Below are 17,704 nucleotides of genomic sequence, written 5' to 3' on the forward strand. Positions count from 1 at the left end.
AAGCTCTTTAATCCGGTCGGCAAAAGACCAGAAAGAAAAGAGAAAAGCTAAGAAAACAATTTGTAAAGTTGTTCTGCAAGGAGCTGAAACATTGTCGCCTGCTTTTGACATGAAAACTGCACGGCAATGATGCACGGAGGCGCGGAGCGCCTTAGTCTAGCTGCAATTTTGTAACAGTTTGCAGTATATATTTACCATGACGCCACGCTAATGGCCACGCGCCAGCGCCTAGCGTGCTTCCCAACGCCGTTCAAATCCAGCGCGCTGCTGCCAGGTCACGTGGCATGACGCAGCACACCCTCATCCCCCCCCTCTCTCTCGGTGCATTTCCGGAGTGGTATCCGGCTAGGCCTAACGCCGCGCCGTGCCGTGCTCCGTGCTGCTGCTGTTCGTGTGCTGTTTGTGTCTGATTTCAAAATCGTTCCTTCAAACTTCCGTTTGGATTTTTTGCTTATAGTAGCTTGCGCCGCGTGTCAGCAATGCAGCCGTTCGCGTACTTTGTGAAAAGTGACCACGCCGAGAAGCATGGAGCCGTTTCATATTGACAACACGTTCGGCTTCAACCGTAGCAACCGCGAAGCAAGAGAAGAAAGCGGTTACTGGAATGCGTCGAGTCCTCGTTTCCACAACACGTTCGACTTCAACCATAGCAGCCGCAAAGCAAGAGAAGAAAGCGGTTACTGGAATTCGTAGAGTCTTCGTTTCCAGGTGAGACCCATATTGTAGCGCAAGAGTGCGTGCAATTTGCGACCGCGAAAATAAACGAGCGAGCGCAAAGACGAGAAGGAGCGGAAGGGACGAGGCTCTGTCAGCTCTGTCCTGTTCGTTTCCCTTTGGCATTGCGCGCGATTCACTAATTGTTTCCGCGGTTGCAAAGTGCATTCCACATCGAATCATTAACCTGCTGGTCTTTCAGTGTTCATAATGTATGCGTTGCGACGCGAGCGCCGAGGCGTATGCATAGATGCGTTTGCTAAATGGCAGGCACGCGTAGGAGTCCTAAATGTAAATGTGGCAATTGTATACCGCCCAGCAAGGCCCGTGACTATGTTTTGGGCTTTCGTTAAGGTGGTTGCCCGACTTCGTGTTCATTATTCGACGTGGGACGTGATCGGGCACTGCCTGCACGCGTGTTTTTTGACGCCACTATCGGCCCGTTGCAGACTGTCGATAGCGTGCGCCGCTCGGTGTGTTTAGCGTTGTGTTATTCGCTACGCGTACGTGCGTCTTTATAGTGATCTGATGTGGCGTCTTAAAGTTAGAACACACCTCTACGAGCCGATTACACTAGCTGTCAAGCTCAGAGCGGGAGGGGTGTGACGCGTCAAGGCATGAAAGCGACTTAGTGAATTGCGCGATGCGTTGCTGCGATACCCCAACAAACAGGGCGCTACCTGCTCGATTACTTTTGTAACATTGGTAACATTGCCTGCAGCTGTAAAGTTATTTTAGTTGCAGGCGGCCGTGAATAAAAATGATTTCTAAATGGACGAAGATGTAGCCCTAGAAAAGGAATGCTTTGTAGTCACTTCAAATTAAGTGGTTTTGAATAACCTAAGTAGTACAGAGCTTATCATAAAAACTAGTGTAAGCAAGCGGCATTATGTTTTAAAGTTTGGCTGTTTAAACATTTTCTTGTGGTTGTGTGAAATTCCAGCAATACAAATAATTATCAGGAAGTGCCAGGCATTGTAGGTGCAAAAATACAGAGTTGGAAATTATGATGTTCTGTAGGTGAAGTGCCTTCTCTTCAGTAGTGAAGAAGTCTGAAAAGAGCTTCATTGGAGAGGATGTCTCCACTGTCGAGATTTGGGGCTGTTCTTGTCTGTGCCTGTTCAGCATTCATTGCAGAGCACAAGTATGTGTCGAGTTTTCTCAGATCTGTTTTTTTTTTCACCTCTGCATTGAGATCAGTGTGTTGCAATGTCTGCTTTGGACCAGAACGTTGATGGCATGTATTGGCATTCCCCTATTCAAAATAACGTGTGTGTCTCTTCTCAATAGGTCATCATCAGATAGTGCCAGTTTCATGCTCAGAAAGAAGCAGTGCTTATATACAGGGGTGTCTCGGCTGGCCTCGGAACCCTTACAGAACTAGCGAGGAATCTGAGACTTCCTGTACTAGAATGCTTATAAGGAGCGTATGAATCCGAAGCAATCAACCAATTTTCTTTTTCTTGTTAGTGGTGGTTGGAACATTTCTCCTGTCATTTCTAAAATTTCGTGGTGATTTTTAGCAAGAATCATTAACACGTTTTCTTATAGCCAAAATGCAAAAAATGCAACGTTGACAGCACAACACACAGGGTGGAAGAAAAAGGGAAACCCGCACCCTCATACCACGATTGAGTCCAGAGCTGGCCGCTCAACTCCAAGGCTACAAAGCAACAGCGAGCACAATGGCATAGCCTCAGCTCAGCCGCTTTCTCTCTCTCCCTCTCTAGTTCCCTCCCCACCCGTTCTCGAGTCACTAGAGACCCCCTTCAATGCAGCCAGGCTTTAAGAAATGCCAATATGAAGTAATGGGCTACAGGGCAGCATTCTAAGGTGATATTACAGCATGAGAACAATGCTTTTATTCTTTTTTCCTCTAGTATCCATCTCCCATGGCACTCCTCATAGACACTCATAGTAGAAGGATAACCATGTCAAGCTTCTGCAGTAATGCCGGTGTCACATGGCACTCCTCAGAGACTGGTCCAGCAAATACGTTTTATTTCACTTGATGAAAAGAATATGAATGGTGTTATATAGTGCAGCTATGAATGCACCTCAAAGATGAGAAACATTAATTCGACTTGAAGCTTGGCAGCTTCTCTTCATTGGCCTATCACTGTATAACGAAAGTAAAAACAGCGCTAATTTTTACACAAACCACACAGAAAGAACAGACAGGACAGCGCCCGTCCTGTCTGTTCTTTCTGTGTTGTTTATGTAAACATTAGCGCTGTTTTTACTTTTGTTACAGAATGTTACACCAACTAGTCCAGCAAGAGGTACTGTTAAATGAACTTTTCACTGTAGTTGTAATATTTTTACTGCCTCTAGATCTGAGTGGAAAGTAAGCACCGTCTACTGCAAACTACTTCAAGGTCTGTTGAATTATAGCCTGTGCACAAAAAAGCTAAAAGTGCTAAATGAAAAAAGGTGAATGTTCACCATAAATTGTTACCTCTGTGATTACCTTGGTCAGTTCTGATTTTTTTTTTGCCATTTCACTTGCTTGGTGATGACACTGTGCAAGTTCAGTGAATATACTTGCTCTGTTACACTTACAGGAAATTAGGAGCTTGTAGTGACCTGTTTGACTCAGCCTTTCGGCATGCTACCTGATATCGTAGTTCAACAAAGCTTGAAACTGCATATACTATGGACACCAGGTGTTTACTTGCGTCTTTTTTCAAATGCCTTAGACATTAATGTGCAGGCGCGGACAGAAGTAAACGAAGCGCGCCGCACAAGAAAGAACTGCTTTTCAGCGCCGCCTAGCAAAACCACACGTAAGCTCAAAATCGCGACACGCATATGCAGGCCCCCTACCAGCGCAACTCTCATTGCTCCGCTCGCCTCTCATTCGGCCGTAGTCAGGGTCACGCTGATGATGGTTATGATCAGATGGTTGCGCCCTTAGTAGCGAGCGGGCATTTCGGAGCGCACAGACCGCTGCCTTGAAGCCAAAAATCCCGCGGGGGCGACGCTATCATTATGTCGTTTCATCTGTGACAGCTGTGGCGCGTTTCCATTGCAACTAGCGCGCGTCCTTCGAACTTTAGTTGCTTCTGGGATTCATTTCCATCTCGCTATAGACCAAATAAACTCAAAAGCACTCGATCCACCACCGCAGTTTCGGGATCTTTTATACAGTTACCGTTCATTTTCGGCTTGCTCCTACGAGGAACCGACAGAGCGGCAAAGCATGCGCCCTGTGTGTCTACTGCACCACAGTGCTCCTGCATTGGAACCTCGCCTAGGAGGTCAGCTTTAAAGGAGATGAAACCGCCGCTCTTGGCGCTTTTTGCAGCGCGATCCAGCGTCTCAAGGATAGTGACTGCTTCAAAATGTGCTGGATGCAGCTGTTGGGTTTTCACACCTATATTCTCAAACAGACCAATGTCTATATGTAACCGGTAGCTGTGAAGTAATACAGCTCGTACAGAAGAGTTTGGATCACTTGCTGGGTTCTGTCGTGGCTCATACTCTGATTAGTGGGCGATCACGGATACTTACATGCCGAATTTCGCACGCGGGGCACGCAACAGTGACGCACTGCTGCCGCGGCATTCATGTGGGTGAGACAGCGGGTGCTTGTAGTCATCCTAAGATCCAAAGGTGCATGCAAAGTGATTACCATGAGCTCTGCTCCGCACATGACAGCGCGATACGCAGCGCACTGTCTCAGTGGTGATAAGAGCAGGATCCATTATAGGGGCAGTTTGTTTCGGTGGAGACAGGCAGGGTGCATACACTAGCGCTGCGTCAGCGCCTGGTAGGAACAAGGCGAATCATCAGTGATAACTGTAGAAAATTAACACAAAACTGCGGCAGTATGCCGAGTGTTTCGAGCGCGTTTGCTTGCGAGTGAGACGCAGCAGAGTCCCAGCGGCAGCAAAAGTTCGAAACATGCGGGTTGTTTGCGGCACAAACATGCCTCCAGCTGTCTCAAACGAAGCGGCTTAATGGTAGAGCTGTCCCCGCGCAATTTGCCTTATCAAGACAGCGGTCTTTGTTTTCCGAAATGTTCGCTAGCTACACAGAGCACGACCATCCAATCATGATCATCATCAGCACGACACAGACGCCGGACGAATGCGAGGCAAGCGGAGCATTGAGAGGGTCGCGCCAGAAGCGGGCCTGCACATGCGCGTGGCGATTTCCAGCTCTCGTCTGGTTTGGCTAGGCGGCGCTGACACGCAGTTCTTGTGTGGCACGCTCTGTTTACTTCTGTCCGCACCTGTACATGGACCACCCCGTGATATTTGCTCTATGACTGGTAAATAATTTATAATTGTCTTTCTCTTTGTTGTTTCAGTATTATCAACCGAACGATGGCTGCGACGTGTAGTTGGTTTTCAGGTCATGGCAAAAGCAAGAAAACTGGTAATATAACTGCTGCTATGGCATTTGTTGTCATTCCAGCTTTTGAAACAGGCTGCTTTAGGTGTTGTAGTGAATTAAAACTGCATATCAACATTTATATTGTAGCCTTTTCCATGCCTCAGCAGACCTAAAGGCCAACTAGGCATCACAGCCATCATTTGGCTGATCAAGTCTAAACAACATCAGAGAAGGAAATGGAATTATAAATTATTTAATGATAGGCAAATACCATTTGGGGATTCGTGTATTCTAATGTCTAATGCAGCGTTTAAAAAAATATGTGACCAAAGTTGCATTTTTATAGTCCTCGAAACTTATTTTTTAGGTGTTGTCTATTTCACTGTTCTCAATTTGCAGAGGTAGCAGTGTTCAGTACTGCTTACCTTCTTTTTGTTGTTCTCTTTTCATTCATTGGTTGGGCCCTGTTTTCCTGTGTTATTCTGTGTTCTGTAATCGCATAGTGCATCCCTTCTTTTTTGTTTGTGCACCACTTCTGTTCAGTTTTTTTTTTTTTTTGTGGCAGGCCTCATGACAGCTGGCAGCTTTCCTTTCATTTTTGCCCTCTCCTCTGACAGTGCTCATGGTACTAGACAAAATATAGTTTACTGAAAGGCTGAATTCTAAATTGTACAACATCATTAAGGTGCCCTCTTCCTTTTTAGCACATGCCATTAATGGTGATGCCTACTGTTGCCAAGAATCTTACATTGACACAAATTTGTTTCACAAGTGCAGGGCATGCTTTGCTCTCATGTAGAGTTTGTGCATTTACAGTGTATAGCTTGTACATTGTCTCTTAGTTGGTGACTGACACAGTGGCCTCATTGGTTGGCTTTTATATTATTATGAAGGTTAGAATTTGTTTTTCTCACTGCTGATGAGCTTTACAGGAGCTTATGATGCCTTCAAAAGTCATGTCTTTTTTATTGCTTTAGTTAGGATACTGAGGCTCAAATGAGCGAGCATCAGAGACCAAAATACCAGTATAACTTCGTGCCGTTTGTCAGCTTTCTTTATGATGTGCATAACTGTTCAAGTAGGAAATAATTTCAGGTCTTAGTGGTCCTTCATTTTCTTTTGCTTTTCAGCCTTTATGCCAGATGTCAGATTTTGGAGGATAGTTTGTCACATCCTTCATCATTGAAGTAGGTAGCACAATGTACCAGCCGTGACAATTGGTCATTATAACTAAGCACCCCACCTTCCCTTTATGAGCACTCCAAAGCTGAGATCTGATGGCAACTTTGAGTATTTACACCTGAAGTTGTCTTTTTACAAGCATAATGTTACGGACCACTTTAAAATTTCCTTATGCTATTAGGTTCAAATCATGTTTTTGCTTGCTGTCAAACTCGCTCAACGGCACTTTCATTGTGAAAATTAGTATAACACTTGGAAAAGGCAGCCAGGTCCTTCATTGAATGTGAGTGGTGCACACTGGAATCCTGCTCCTGCAGCAAATCATGTGGGTCATATTGGAGGTTGTGTTAAAAAGTAATGAAGCATAGATATGAAAATGGTGATACACAGTTATTACCATTTTGTGGCCCTTGACCAATTTCTGTCTTTTAAAGGCACTGTACTAAAAAGAAACTGAAGTGCACTGGAGCCGCTGGAAACCTTTTGTGTGAAGAAAAGGCATAATGACTGTGCTCATGACAGTTTCATGATTGTGCAAAATTTCAAAATGACCATTTTACTACTTCTTTATGAATATGTACTCTCTAGTGTCACATAAGGTGTAATGACAGAACTTGTCTCTAATTTTTCTTTGCACTTCAGTTTTGTTTCTATTTATATTTTGTATTTCTTACCATGAACAGCACAGGCCATGCACTCCTGTATTACTTTGTATAAGGAAACAGTGGCAAGTCAAGTGTCTGCATGTGGGCCCCTCGTTGAACACTATTCTAAGGCACTAAGTTGTTTTCCTTGGACTCAATAGTTCATGCGCTTCTAGCTGAAAAAATAAGTAATGTTTCGTTCAATTTTGACTACAAGAACTTTGCTAACTAGGCGGCATGTTGAGGATACATTAGATTTACTGCAGGTCAACCGGCATTAGTGCCTTGCTTGACAAGGGCATGGGCAAGAACTGCAATTAGAAAATTGCTCTTAGCAGTCACTGCGAAGCCGCCGTGGTGGCTGAGTGGTTATGGCACTCGGCTGCTGGCCCGAAAGACGCGAATTCAATCCCGGCCGCAGCGGTCAAATTTCGATGAAGGCGAAATTCTTGAGGCCCGTGTACTGTGCGGTGTCAGAGCACTCTAAAGAACCCCAGGTGGTCGATACTTCTGGAGCCCTTCATTACGGTGTCTCTCATAGCCTGAGTCGCTTTGGGACGTTAAACCCATATAAACCAAACCAGTCACTGCGTGTTGATTTAAACACTGGCAGTGCTCCTACTATTTTTATTTTCAGTATTTGCTACCACACATACTAATCTGCGATTTTCAAGGATGAAGTCAGTTCCTTTTCAATAATTGTGCAGTTAAAGTTGCATGTTCTAAAATTCGAAGCAAGCAGTTGCCTTTTGTACTTCACACTCCTATCAGAACTCACCACTATTGCATGACACCATCAACATCAAGGTGCAAGTCTTGTGTTGGTAATAAACGAAATGGTTTCTACTTTCTTGTTTCAACAGGCGTTAAAGCATACTGCTGTTGTTGCTGTGAAGAATACAAATACATTTATTATCATATTCCTGGCTGCAAATATGGCTAAGAATTTTTTAGATGCGTGTTCTTTTTCCTTTAGGTGCATCTGAATTCAAGATAGAGAAGGCAATGTATGACACCGTGAAGGAAATCCCAATGGATGCAGTATTTCACAAGAGAACTGCCATTCCCATCTGGTCAACAGAAGCAGTTGTACTATGCAGTTCCAGTGGCAAGTGCTCAGGAGGTGACAGCGGAAGGCAAGGAAAAGGTTCTCCACAAGGCTCAGAATAGAGGGCTGGGATAGTCGGTTCTGGGAAGAATTATGAGACATCATTCCAGCGCACAAAAATTATGTCTGGTGTCCGTGGTGTCTATCCTCTTCGTTCGTGTAATTATGTGCGCTGGAGTGTGAAAAATGGATGCACTGAGAGGTAATTGCTAGCTGTAGGTGGATTTATCTCAGGGGCATATACTCACTCCATCAGTGTATGTGAGAATTACGACTCAGGTTTGTTAGTGGTTTAAAATATGAAAGCGCCAAACAAAGGATAATGCCAGACATACAAGACGTGATCAAATAATTGTAGATTTCTTCATGTGAAAGTTTATTTACAGGAGGTTAATTGATGGGTTCAGTTAGCTCGTGTGAGGATAAAAGCAGCTTAAAAGCCTACGCTCTATGTTCAGTGCGGCAGTGCATAATCAGTGAAATTACTCATAATGAACAACTTTTAGTGAATATGTACTTCTCTTGCCATGGAAACAGAAGATGGACGGTACTTAGCAGTCATTTGCCCTGAAGCTTGGATTTTAGCTACTGAAACCTAAGTGATGCTGATTCAGTATAGGCATACGTGGGTGCCTATTTGCCATCATGAATCCTCTGGTTGCCTCTACTTAACAACGAAAATTTGTATGTTATAACTTGTAGCCATCACTGAAAGCATTTTGCATGAAAATAAGCTTGAATTGAATGCTAGCTGGCCTATTGTTTAACTGTCAGATGCCATGATGGAAGTGACTGTTAGAGTCCATCATGTAGCCCATAATGAACCCCTGTTTGCCCTTACCTTCTCTGCTCTCTTGTCTAGCTGTTATGCATACAGTTTTACAAGTCATGTTCTAACTTCAGCTACTTCATTTTACATGTAAAAAGATTTTGGCTACTTTTTACTCAAGCATAGGTGTGCTTGAGCACTCTTTCGCTAGCTTTGCTGCATGGTTTGTAAAAATAGTTTGTAGCATTGAATATGACAAAGCATATCTTAGCCACTTTTTTTCACACTTAGCAGGGACGGCCCAGCGGGGCCTGTAGAGATGGCTCGAAGCGGTTGCAATATTTTGTTGCATACATGTTGGGAGGAATCATGCGACTAGTGAGTTACGTATATGTGTGGCAGTAAACATTGCTACTTTGGAAAAGGCGCCGGTCTGCCATACAATGTCAGCGAAGCTTAACGAACCCCGCTTGGTCTAAACTAATTTGGAGCCCTGCACTACAGTGTCCTGAAGCCATTATTGTTTTCTGCCTTGCTGTGAGAAGCGGATCTTGCAAGTGATCTGCCTGCTTAGAACCAGTCAACTTGTTAAGCTTATTTACTTAACTCATAATCAACTCAGACATTTTTTATAACTGGAACCTTAACGCTTGGATGCACCAAAAGAAGTGCATCTCACTGGAAGACAGGGCGTGCTAGGCACTATAGTGGGCAATGCACAGTACGCACAATCTAGTGTGGGTTTTGTATGTGTGCAAGTGTCTGCAGGTACTCTGCAGTCAACTGCACCAGAGGCTCAGGATGTGCATAGCAAGCTATACCTAAACAAAACTCGTGCGCTCAGGCAGCTTTGGTTTTAATACATTCAGCAGGAAAAATAATCTGGCAGCTTTTTTTTGTGCTCCCGTTGGGGTTTTACCAGTGCCAGAGTTCATCGCATCTTGTTTAAGATTTCCTTTCGAATCATTAACATTCCACCCATGTCATTTTGTATGTGGCATTCAGCTGAAAATAAAATTCCGCAGTCGGCTTTTTATGATTTGCTGCCACTTTTTTGGAAGAAATTAAGAGGAATGGTCTTCTAAATAGATGCAGCCAGCCATGCAGTGCTTTACAGTTCTGCACCCTGTGCGCATAAAGTCTCAATACATGGATTTTGTCACCCTGAAATATACTCGCATCAGATATTTTTTTTAGTCGAACTACATCTTGTCTCCTTTTTGTGCCCATCTTTATGGGCATCTTGTAATCATTGCTGTAATTCCTTAATTTCTCTTATTTTTGTTTTCTGCAGCAGTAGAATTTCCATATCAATTTATTTCTCTAGGCTACCAAGTATTAGTATCTTTGAGCCTGGTAATGAATCAAATTACCGGAGATGCTAGAGTGCTGTTGATTGTCTCAGAAAGCCTGACTGTGTTGGAAGGACTGTCATGCTCAATATCAGCTGCAATGCCAAAATATGACGAATTCAGATTATGATGCAGGCGTACCCAACTGTATTGTAAATATATGCAGTTAGCTATGAATACAAAAGAAAAACACAACGCAATATTTCACATTTTCATTCACACAGCATGATGATGAACAGGGGCAAGGGAGGAGGGACCTCAAAGTGTTTTTCGGTGTCTTCCCCCTTGTCCATGTTCATCGTTGTACTGTGTGAATGAAAGTGTGAAATACTTGCTCATCCAGATACTGATTTCAAGCAAATTAATGTAAGTGGGCTGCTTTATGTGAGTAGCATTGATTTACTATAAAGCAGAAGTCAGTTGATTTACTGTAGAGGCATTGCGAGTCGTATTGAATGTGTACTGTATAATTGCACCACTGAGCTAAATTTAATAGCAGTATTTGCTGGTTGTCTTTGCACCGTGATTATTATAGTGTATTTCACACAAATTCGTGATTTTGTTCTGTTGTTCTTCAGGCATTGTGGCTACACAGCTGGAGTCAAGCTGCTATCAGGGAAATTCAACCTATTCGACTTTGCCAGAAAAGATGCACGCTATGATGCTTGGGGCCTCCATATTGACTATACTGCCAATTTTGTCTACCAATGAAGCTAAGGACGCTTTTGTGCAAATGTGAGCATTTTTTCTTTCTTTACGATACGTGCTTGCTCTTCGGCAAGAACAGAAATGATGTGGTTATGTGCATGCTCCAGTGTACAATCATGTGGAAAATTATGACGCTGCGAGTGTGTGCCATACTATGCCTTACTGCGTGCAGGTGCCATCTGATGAAATGCTCGTGCCATCAAGGCCGGCGCAGCGAGATTGATGGATGTTAGTGCACCTGACTCGACATCAGGAGTGCTTGCTGTTTTACACCATTTGGCATGCATTCGCTGGGATCTCTTAATTTTTTTCACGATAGTATGTCCAAACTCACAGCATCTCAATCAAGACATTCTACGGTATACCAACCACACCAAATCGAATGGTACATCGACCACACCAGGAAACACCAAACGAAACCACACCAGAGCCGGTATTAGACAACCGGGTCACAGCACAGAAAACCAGACTAGAACACACTAAAGCACACCACACTACGCCACATCAGGACCCGTGTCTGAAAATCCTGGTCTGGTCGGAACACCAGACACGGTCACACCAGAACCCGTGTCTAAAAAAGCCAGTTTGGTGTAAACACCAGAAACGGGCTGGTGTTTTTTTTCGACTGGGTATATGGCATTTCTTTCAATTGTGCCTATGAACTACTGGCAACGTATTGATTCCTTTCAATATAATTTTGATGCATAGTGTTTTGTTCAGCTGTAGGTTAATTTGAGCCCTCTACATATGGTGAGTCCACTTCAGATTAAGTTGGGTCTTCGAAATTGCCTCATGTTGCATTTGGATTTGTAGACCTGAAAGCTTCATTTTGTACAAGTGTATTTGAAAGAGGATTTGCTGTATATAATATCTAGCCTACTACAAGAAATTAGCACAAGCATTAGCCTTGCTGTTCATAGTGGCAGCTGACGGTTATGTTCTTACATCACTCATTTAGCTCCAGACTACAATTTTGCCATGGTCCAAGGTGGCCTTAAAGTAATGGCTTCACTTTTTCCCCCTTGTCTTATTGTTTGGGAAGTGTATGCTATTGAGTCGTGCATAAAAGGAAGTTAATATGATGATGCAGATGGGCATTAAGAAGACAACAGGGAATTCTGTTATTAAGCTGAGTCACACCACTGTGATCATAGGTCTCTGAGTCCTCTGTATTATCCTGTTCTACATCCTTCTGATTTTTTGTCGACTTGCACATGGTTCCTCGAAGAGGGAGTCTTATGAATGGTTCAATGTATGGTTTTCATGGCATAGTTCACTTTGTATAATCTGTATAATCTATTTCAGATCAAAAAGCTAGCACTCATTGGGAGTGAGCCAGCTGATGAGGCTACAAAACTTATTATGAAGACTAGTGAAGACTCCTGTGGCCCTTATGTACACATTGAAGGGGCGGGGCAAAAAAGAAGCATTTAAGAACCTACGGCTGTACAGCGCAATTTTTGGTGAGTACATGTGAATCTTCTGAAGGTTATAGACACTTTGTGAACACACCATCTAATTGCAGGAAAAAGCTACTTTCAATCTGCCTGGTGTGGTTTTCAGCACTTCCGTTATCAATTACTGAGTAGCCATCCAAATATAAAGGACTATAGGTACCAAATTTTTGCTTGTGCGTTTTTTTCTTTCAAACCATGCGTTAGACATTCTATACATGTACGACCACTAAATAATTTATTATTTAATTGCATAGTGGTGGTTCAAAAGTGCCAACACACACGGACCAAGAGACGAGACACACAAATCAGCACTGAACTTACAACTGATTTTTTTTATTAGGAAGAAGCACGTCATATATATACACACGGAAAAACAGCGCACATGTGCGATGTCAACAAGACTCCTAGTGCTAGTAAAAGGCAAAAACCGCTTTAAAAGCATGTGTGTATCTGCAGAACCGCTACCCACTATGTAGCATATTGACTTCTCGAAGCGATAATGTAACAGATGATGGACTCACGCACCCATTACTTTTTCTGATAATATGAAACGCCTCAGCTACTTCTCTAGTGGGCTGGTCAGAATGAGCGAACAAGACATCAGTATCGGTGCTAGAAATTTTCTTTAGTGCTAAGATGCACAAGCTTAAAGTTCGTTTCCGGGCAAGCGTATCTGAGCACAATTCTTGGCAGTTGTTTGTGTCTATCTATCTTCACAAACATTTGTCGTCACTTCGCGTAAAGGATCCGTTTCTCGTACCTACAGTGGACTCCTCTTAAATGGAACTTGAAGGGGATTCAAAGTGTTCCATTTATCAAAGTTGCATTTAAGCAAAGCACACATATTTCATGTAGAAATATTTATTTACACTGCACCAGCCCTTACTGATCTGGGCGTGAAGAAAAAAAGGAATCAGTTGTGGTCTGTTTTACATTCTTCAGTTGCTTTTTAACAAAGTAACTGTGCATATTTGAAAGGCTTTGCGAATATTCTGCGCTCCCTTCACGTTCAAAGTACTGTAGCAAAAGTGCAACTGCATTCCTAGCTGCGCTGTCTGGCACCGCACTGGGCACAGGGTCCTCGCACTCATCACTGGAGGAAGAGTGGTCCTCGGCTTGCACTTCTGCAATAATTTCTTCAAGGCTTTCCTCGCGACAGGTGCATACATTTGCATCTATGTCCTCATAGTCTTGTCGTGAGAAAGGGGCAGAGGGCACTATTTGATTAAGTATAGTGTCTGCTTCTTCATCAGCAGTACCTGCCTCTTCATGGGCTATTGGATCGTGTGCTTCGAAGCCTGCATGGTGGAAGCACTTCTGCACTGTTGTTGCCTGAACTTGTTCCCAGGCACGGGTCAATATGTGGATAGCAGACAGCAAGTCAATGACATAATCCTTTCCACTGTCAGCACAAAGCAGCATGCGGTGAAGCAGTTGGCGGCGGTAGTGAACCTTGACGTTCTGGATGACTCCTTGGTCCTGGTTGGATGACAGCAGTTGCATTGGCAGGGAGGAATTCAAGGCTGATGGACTTCAGCCCTTCCACCTGGCCATGGGCAGGGCAATTATCTACGATGAAGACAACATTCCTGCCCTGTCTCGTAAACCTTGCGTCCTCCTCCCGCAGCCAATTTTCGAAAATTGCTGTTGTCATCCATGCTCTCCCATTTGCAGTGTAGGCCATAGGTAGATTTCAAATGCCCTTGAAGCAACGTGGGTGTCTCGATTTTCCTACCACCAGCAGCTTTAACTTTTCATCGCCTGCCATATTAGCGCCCACCAGCACGGTAATGCGCTCTTTGCTGCGCTTCCCACCTGTACAGGCTTCGCCTCTGTAGGTGAGAGTCTTCGATGGAAGCTCCTTGTAGAAGAGGCCCATCTCGTCGACGTTGAATACGTCTCGTGGCTCATAGCTGTTTAAAATCTCCTGCAGCTGTCCGCGTTGCCAGTCAGCGCAGACTTCTCTATTCACTGCATTACTTTCTCCTGAGATGGCTTTGAAGACTAGCCCATGGCGCTTTTTAAATCTGCTAAGCCATCCGTCGCTGACGCAGGAATTCTCAACCCCATTTGCAGGGCTATCTCCCGCGCCTTTTGCTCCAAAATTGGTCCACTTATGGGAAAACTGGCACTCCGCGCACGCTTAAACCACAGAAAAAGAACCTTTTCAAGTTCTTCATACGGTGTCGTCCTCATACGCATCCGGTTGGAAGCGAAGGTCCCAGACTTGACAGCTCCTTGAATGACGTCTTTGTTTTTCATGATCTGCGAAAGCGTCGACTTCGGGATGTCGAACTTCTTCGCAACTTCTGTTCTTGAAAGGGAACTTCGCTCAAGCTCCTGCAGAATTTGTAACTTCTTTTCAAGCAAGAGCGCTTTGTGCGGCCGCTTCTTAACGCTTTCCATCACGTCGACGCACCGACAACACCGGTCGCACGTAGGCCTAACGCAGAACGACAACAAAAACAAGGTTATCAAGCGACTTGCTGGATTGGCTTGTCCCGGCTATAGCGTTGGCTGCGAAGAATTTGTTCATGGTTGCGAGACTGCCGCTGACATATGCGAGCACAAATACGCTCGGGAGGATTCCAAATTTTTAACTTTTGTGCCGTTTAGCCGAGGGTAACACGTTAGTGGTGTTCCAATTATCCGAAGAATTTTGCTGCTGCAGATATACGAAACCAACCAAGTAACCCTGCTTAATTTTGTTTATCCGTAAGTTTCATTTAACCGAGTTTCGTTTATTGGGCGTCCACTGTAATTCTGAGGCAGTAGCGGATTTCCTCTGAAATCAGAGGCAGGCACTATGTGATGGTTTTAGTGTAGATGTGGTTGATTTGTTTTATTCTCTTCCACACTTTGAACTAATCCAGTATGTTCAGCATTGTATTACGGATGAGAGCGATGAATGCGTGTTCCAAAATGAGTGTGGAATCACAATGGGATTCTTTCTTTAACTCTTATCTTACTACCTGAGTAACACGTTTGTTGAGTGGGATGGTCGTCTTTATATGCAAAAATCGGGTGTGTGCATAGGTGCCAAGGTAGCTCCCATTCTCAGTAACATTTATCTAAGCAGGGTTGATATGAAAGTTGAGACTGATCTAGCCGGTTATTGCATATGCATTTTCTGTTATGTGGATGATTACCTGGTGCTGGCTAGGTCCGTGAATCCTGAATTTGTGTCAAATGTTCATAGTTTTGCACGTAATTGGTTGGAGCTGAGGTTCACACATGAAGTCCCTCAAGAAAGAGTCTTGCAGTTCCTTAATTAAAATTCTCTTTCGAACCCAACCATGTCTGTTGGCAGTATTCCCTAGAAGTGAAAAGTCTCTTTCAAATTACAGGTCCTTTCATTCAAAGCTTGCAAAAAGTGGCATCGTTACGGGATGCTTAGGCATGGCAGTAAAGAAATCTTATCATAAAATGATGTCCTGTCTCTTAGCCCAAATAGACAGATGTAGGTAAGCTGGTTTCTGGGACTCAGTTCTCGTTTCAAGTGCAGACAGTCCTCCATGAGCTGAAATCGTCTGCAAGTACCTCGGGGCTGGAAAAGGGTTCGGAAGAAGGGAGAAGAAAGGTAGTGGGTTACGCCATATGTCCACACGCTATCGCACCGGATTAAAAAGAGTGGGAAGCAAGCATGGGGCAAAGGTTCTGTTCCCTGCACATAACAAGCTAGAGAGTGGGGGCGGCAGTTCAAAGAAAGCATGAAGGGCGCAGAAGAAATGCTTGCAACATAAATCATGAAAATAGATGGCGTAGAAGAGAAGACTGGCGTAGCATATCAAATCCCTCAGTCCTGTGGCCTTACCTACATAGGTCGAATTGGCCGCTGCGTTAACGTGCGGCTCATGGAGCACGCTAATTCTTTAGGAAAGAAACTAACCTAGCTAAGCATTGTTTCACGTGCAAACGTACGCCATTTTTTTGACGATACTGATGTCTTGTTCGCTCATTCTGACCAGCGCACTAGAGAAGTAGCTGAGGCGTTTCATATTATCAGAAAAAGTAATGGGTGCGTAAGTATGCATCTGTTACATTATCGCTTCGAGAAATCAATATGCTACTTAGTGGGTAGTGGTTCTACAGATATTCACGTGCTTTTAAAGCAGTTTTTTCCTTGTACTAGCACTAGGAGTCTTGTTGGCACTGCGCATGTGCGCTGTTTTTTCGTGTGTGTATATATGACGTGCTTCTTCCTAATAAAAAATCTGTAGTAAGTTCAGCGCTGGTTTGTGTGTCTCGTCTCTTACATTGTCCGTGTGTGTTTGCGCTTTTGTATGGATCAACACCAACTAGCGCAATGTGCAGTTTTTCTGCAATTTAATTTCTTCTTGACGCTGTTTCGGTTTCATCAGTCGAACGATGACTGCGACATGTAGATGGTGTTTAATTCACATGAGGCATAAAAAATCGGTTATATTATTGCCGACAGGTCATTTTTGTCATTCCAGGTCTTGGAAGAGGCTGGATTAAATGTCGTATTCAATTAAAGCTACATATCAGTGATTGTATTAGTTTTTCTAGTTGCATCATGTGACCAAAACATCAACTTGACGACAGTCGGAGTTCGGTCGATGAAACCAAAACAGCATGAGAGAAGAAATTCGATTATAAATTATTTAAAGGGGTTGTAGGCAAGTACTACCTGGTAATCCATGTATTTTATTATCTAACGCATCATTGGACAGAAGAAAGCACGCAATAAATTTAGGTGTCTATATTCCTTTAATGGCTCATGCACCTTTCGGTTATTCTTATTATGGATATTTATGTTTATTATAGTTACGGATATTAACAGCAAACGAAATTTGCTGATATTTCAAGCATTGCACATTGTAGCATTGCATACGGCTTTGAAGCATTTCCTGAAAGATGTGACTATAATACTTTGGAAAGTGATTTTTATCCATCATACTGAATATCAATTTGATGTGAGTGTTTATTTGTTCACTTTTACATCTGCTATGCAGCGCAGAATCCCAACAGCCACCATGGAAGGCAACAACAGAGTGGCTGCGTTCGTGCTGGGGGCGAGAGACTGGGATGGTGGTCGGAAAGTTCGGATGAAGGGGCGGACCCTTCACCCCAGTAATTGGGGCTTTGTATGCAAGAATGCCCAAAATGTCTTGCAAAAACAAATAAATAAATAAGAAGCATTCTTACTTGCATTGTAATTTCAGTAGTAACATGTACACAAAAAATACTGATGAAGTGAAGAAAGCCTCTCTGGGTTGGCAAGGTGGGCCTTAAGTCTAACTGGGTTGGTGGGCCCAAAGGCATACAGCTATTGGTTTTATATGGGTTACCTTTGTTGACTTCCCGCAAGTTATCACCTAAGAAGCCCACTGGGACCAGAACGGCTAAACCACAGGGGCCCAGTACGGGCTTGCCCACGGGTGCCTAGTACGGGCTAGCCCACGGAG

The 17,704-nt window shown here is 43.7% G+C and overlaps 1 protein-coding gene across 7 annotated transcripts; it reads left to right on the top strand.

Annotated features, from left to right (window-relative positions):
* The first annotated feature begins 346 nt into the window (after window positions 1-346).
* LOC144115167 (uncharacterized) lies at window positions 347-17,443 on the top strand. 7 transcript variants are annotated; one of them, XR_013311283.1, is made up of 6 exons: window positions 347-708; window positions 1,735-1,858; window positions 7,858-8,017; window positions 10,689-10,845; window positions 12,124-12,281; window positions 17,252-17,443. XR_013311283.1 is itself a non-coding variant. In XM_077649367.1 (6 exons), the coding sequence occupies exons 2-6, from the start codon at window positions 1,791-1,793 to the stop codon at window positions 17,346-17,348; spliced, it is 561 nt and encodes a 186-aa protein (XP_077505493.1). In that variant the 5' UTR covers window positions 347-708; window positions 1,735-1,790; the 3' UTR covers window positions 17,349-17,443. The 7 variants fall into 7 exon arrangements, 3 of the variants coding, with proteins under 3 accessions (XP_077505493.1, XP_077505492.1, XP_077505494.1); XR_013311281.1 differs by lacking the exon at window positions 1,735-1,858 and adding an exon at window positions 5,030-5,097 and having other exon boundaries at window positions 7,858-8,028; XR_013311282.1 differs by lacking the exon at window positions 1,735-1,858 and adding an exon at window positions 5,030-5,097.
* The last annotated feature ends 261 nt before the right edge of the window (window positions 17,444-17,704 follow it).

The sequence above is a fragment of the Amblyomma americanum genome, chromosome 1, assembly GCF_052857255.1.
Source record: "Amblyomma americanum isolate KBUSLIRL-KWMA chromosome 1, ASM5285725v1, whole genome shotgun sequence".
In the NCBI taxonomy this organism is placed as follows: domain Eukaryota; kingdom Metazoa; phylum Arthropoda; class Arachnida; order Ixodida; family Ixodidae; genus Amblyomma; species Amblyomma americanum.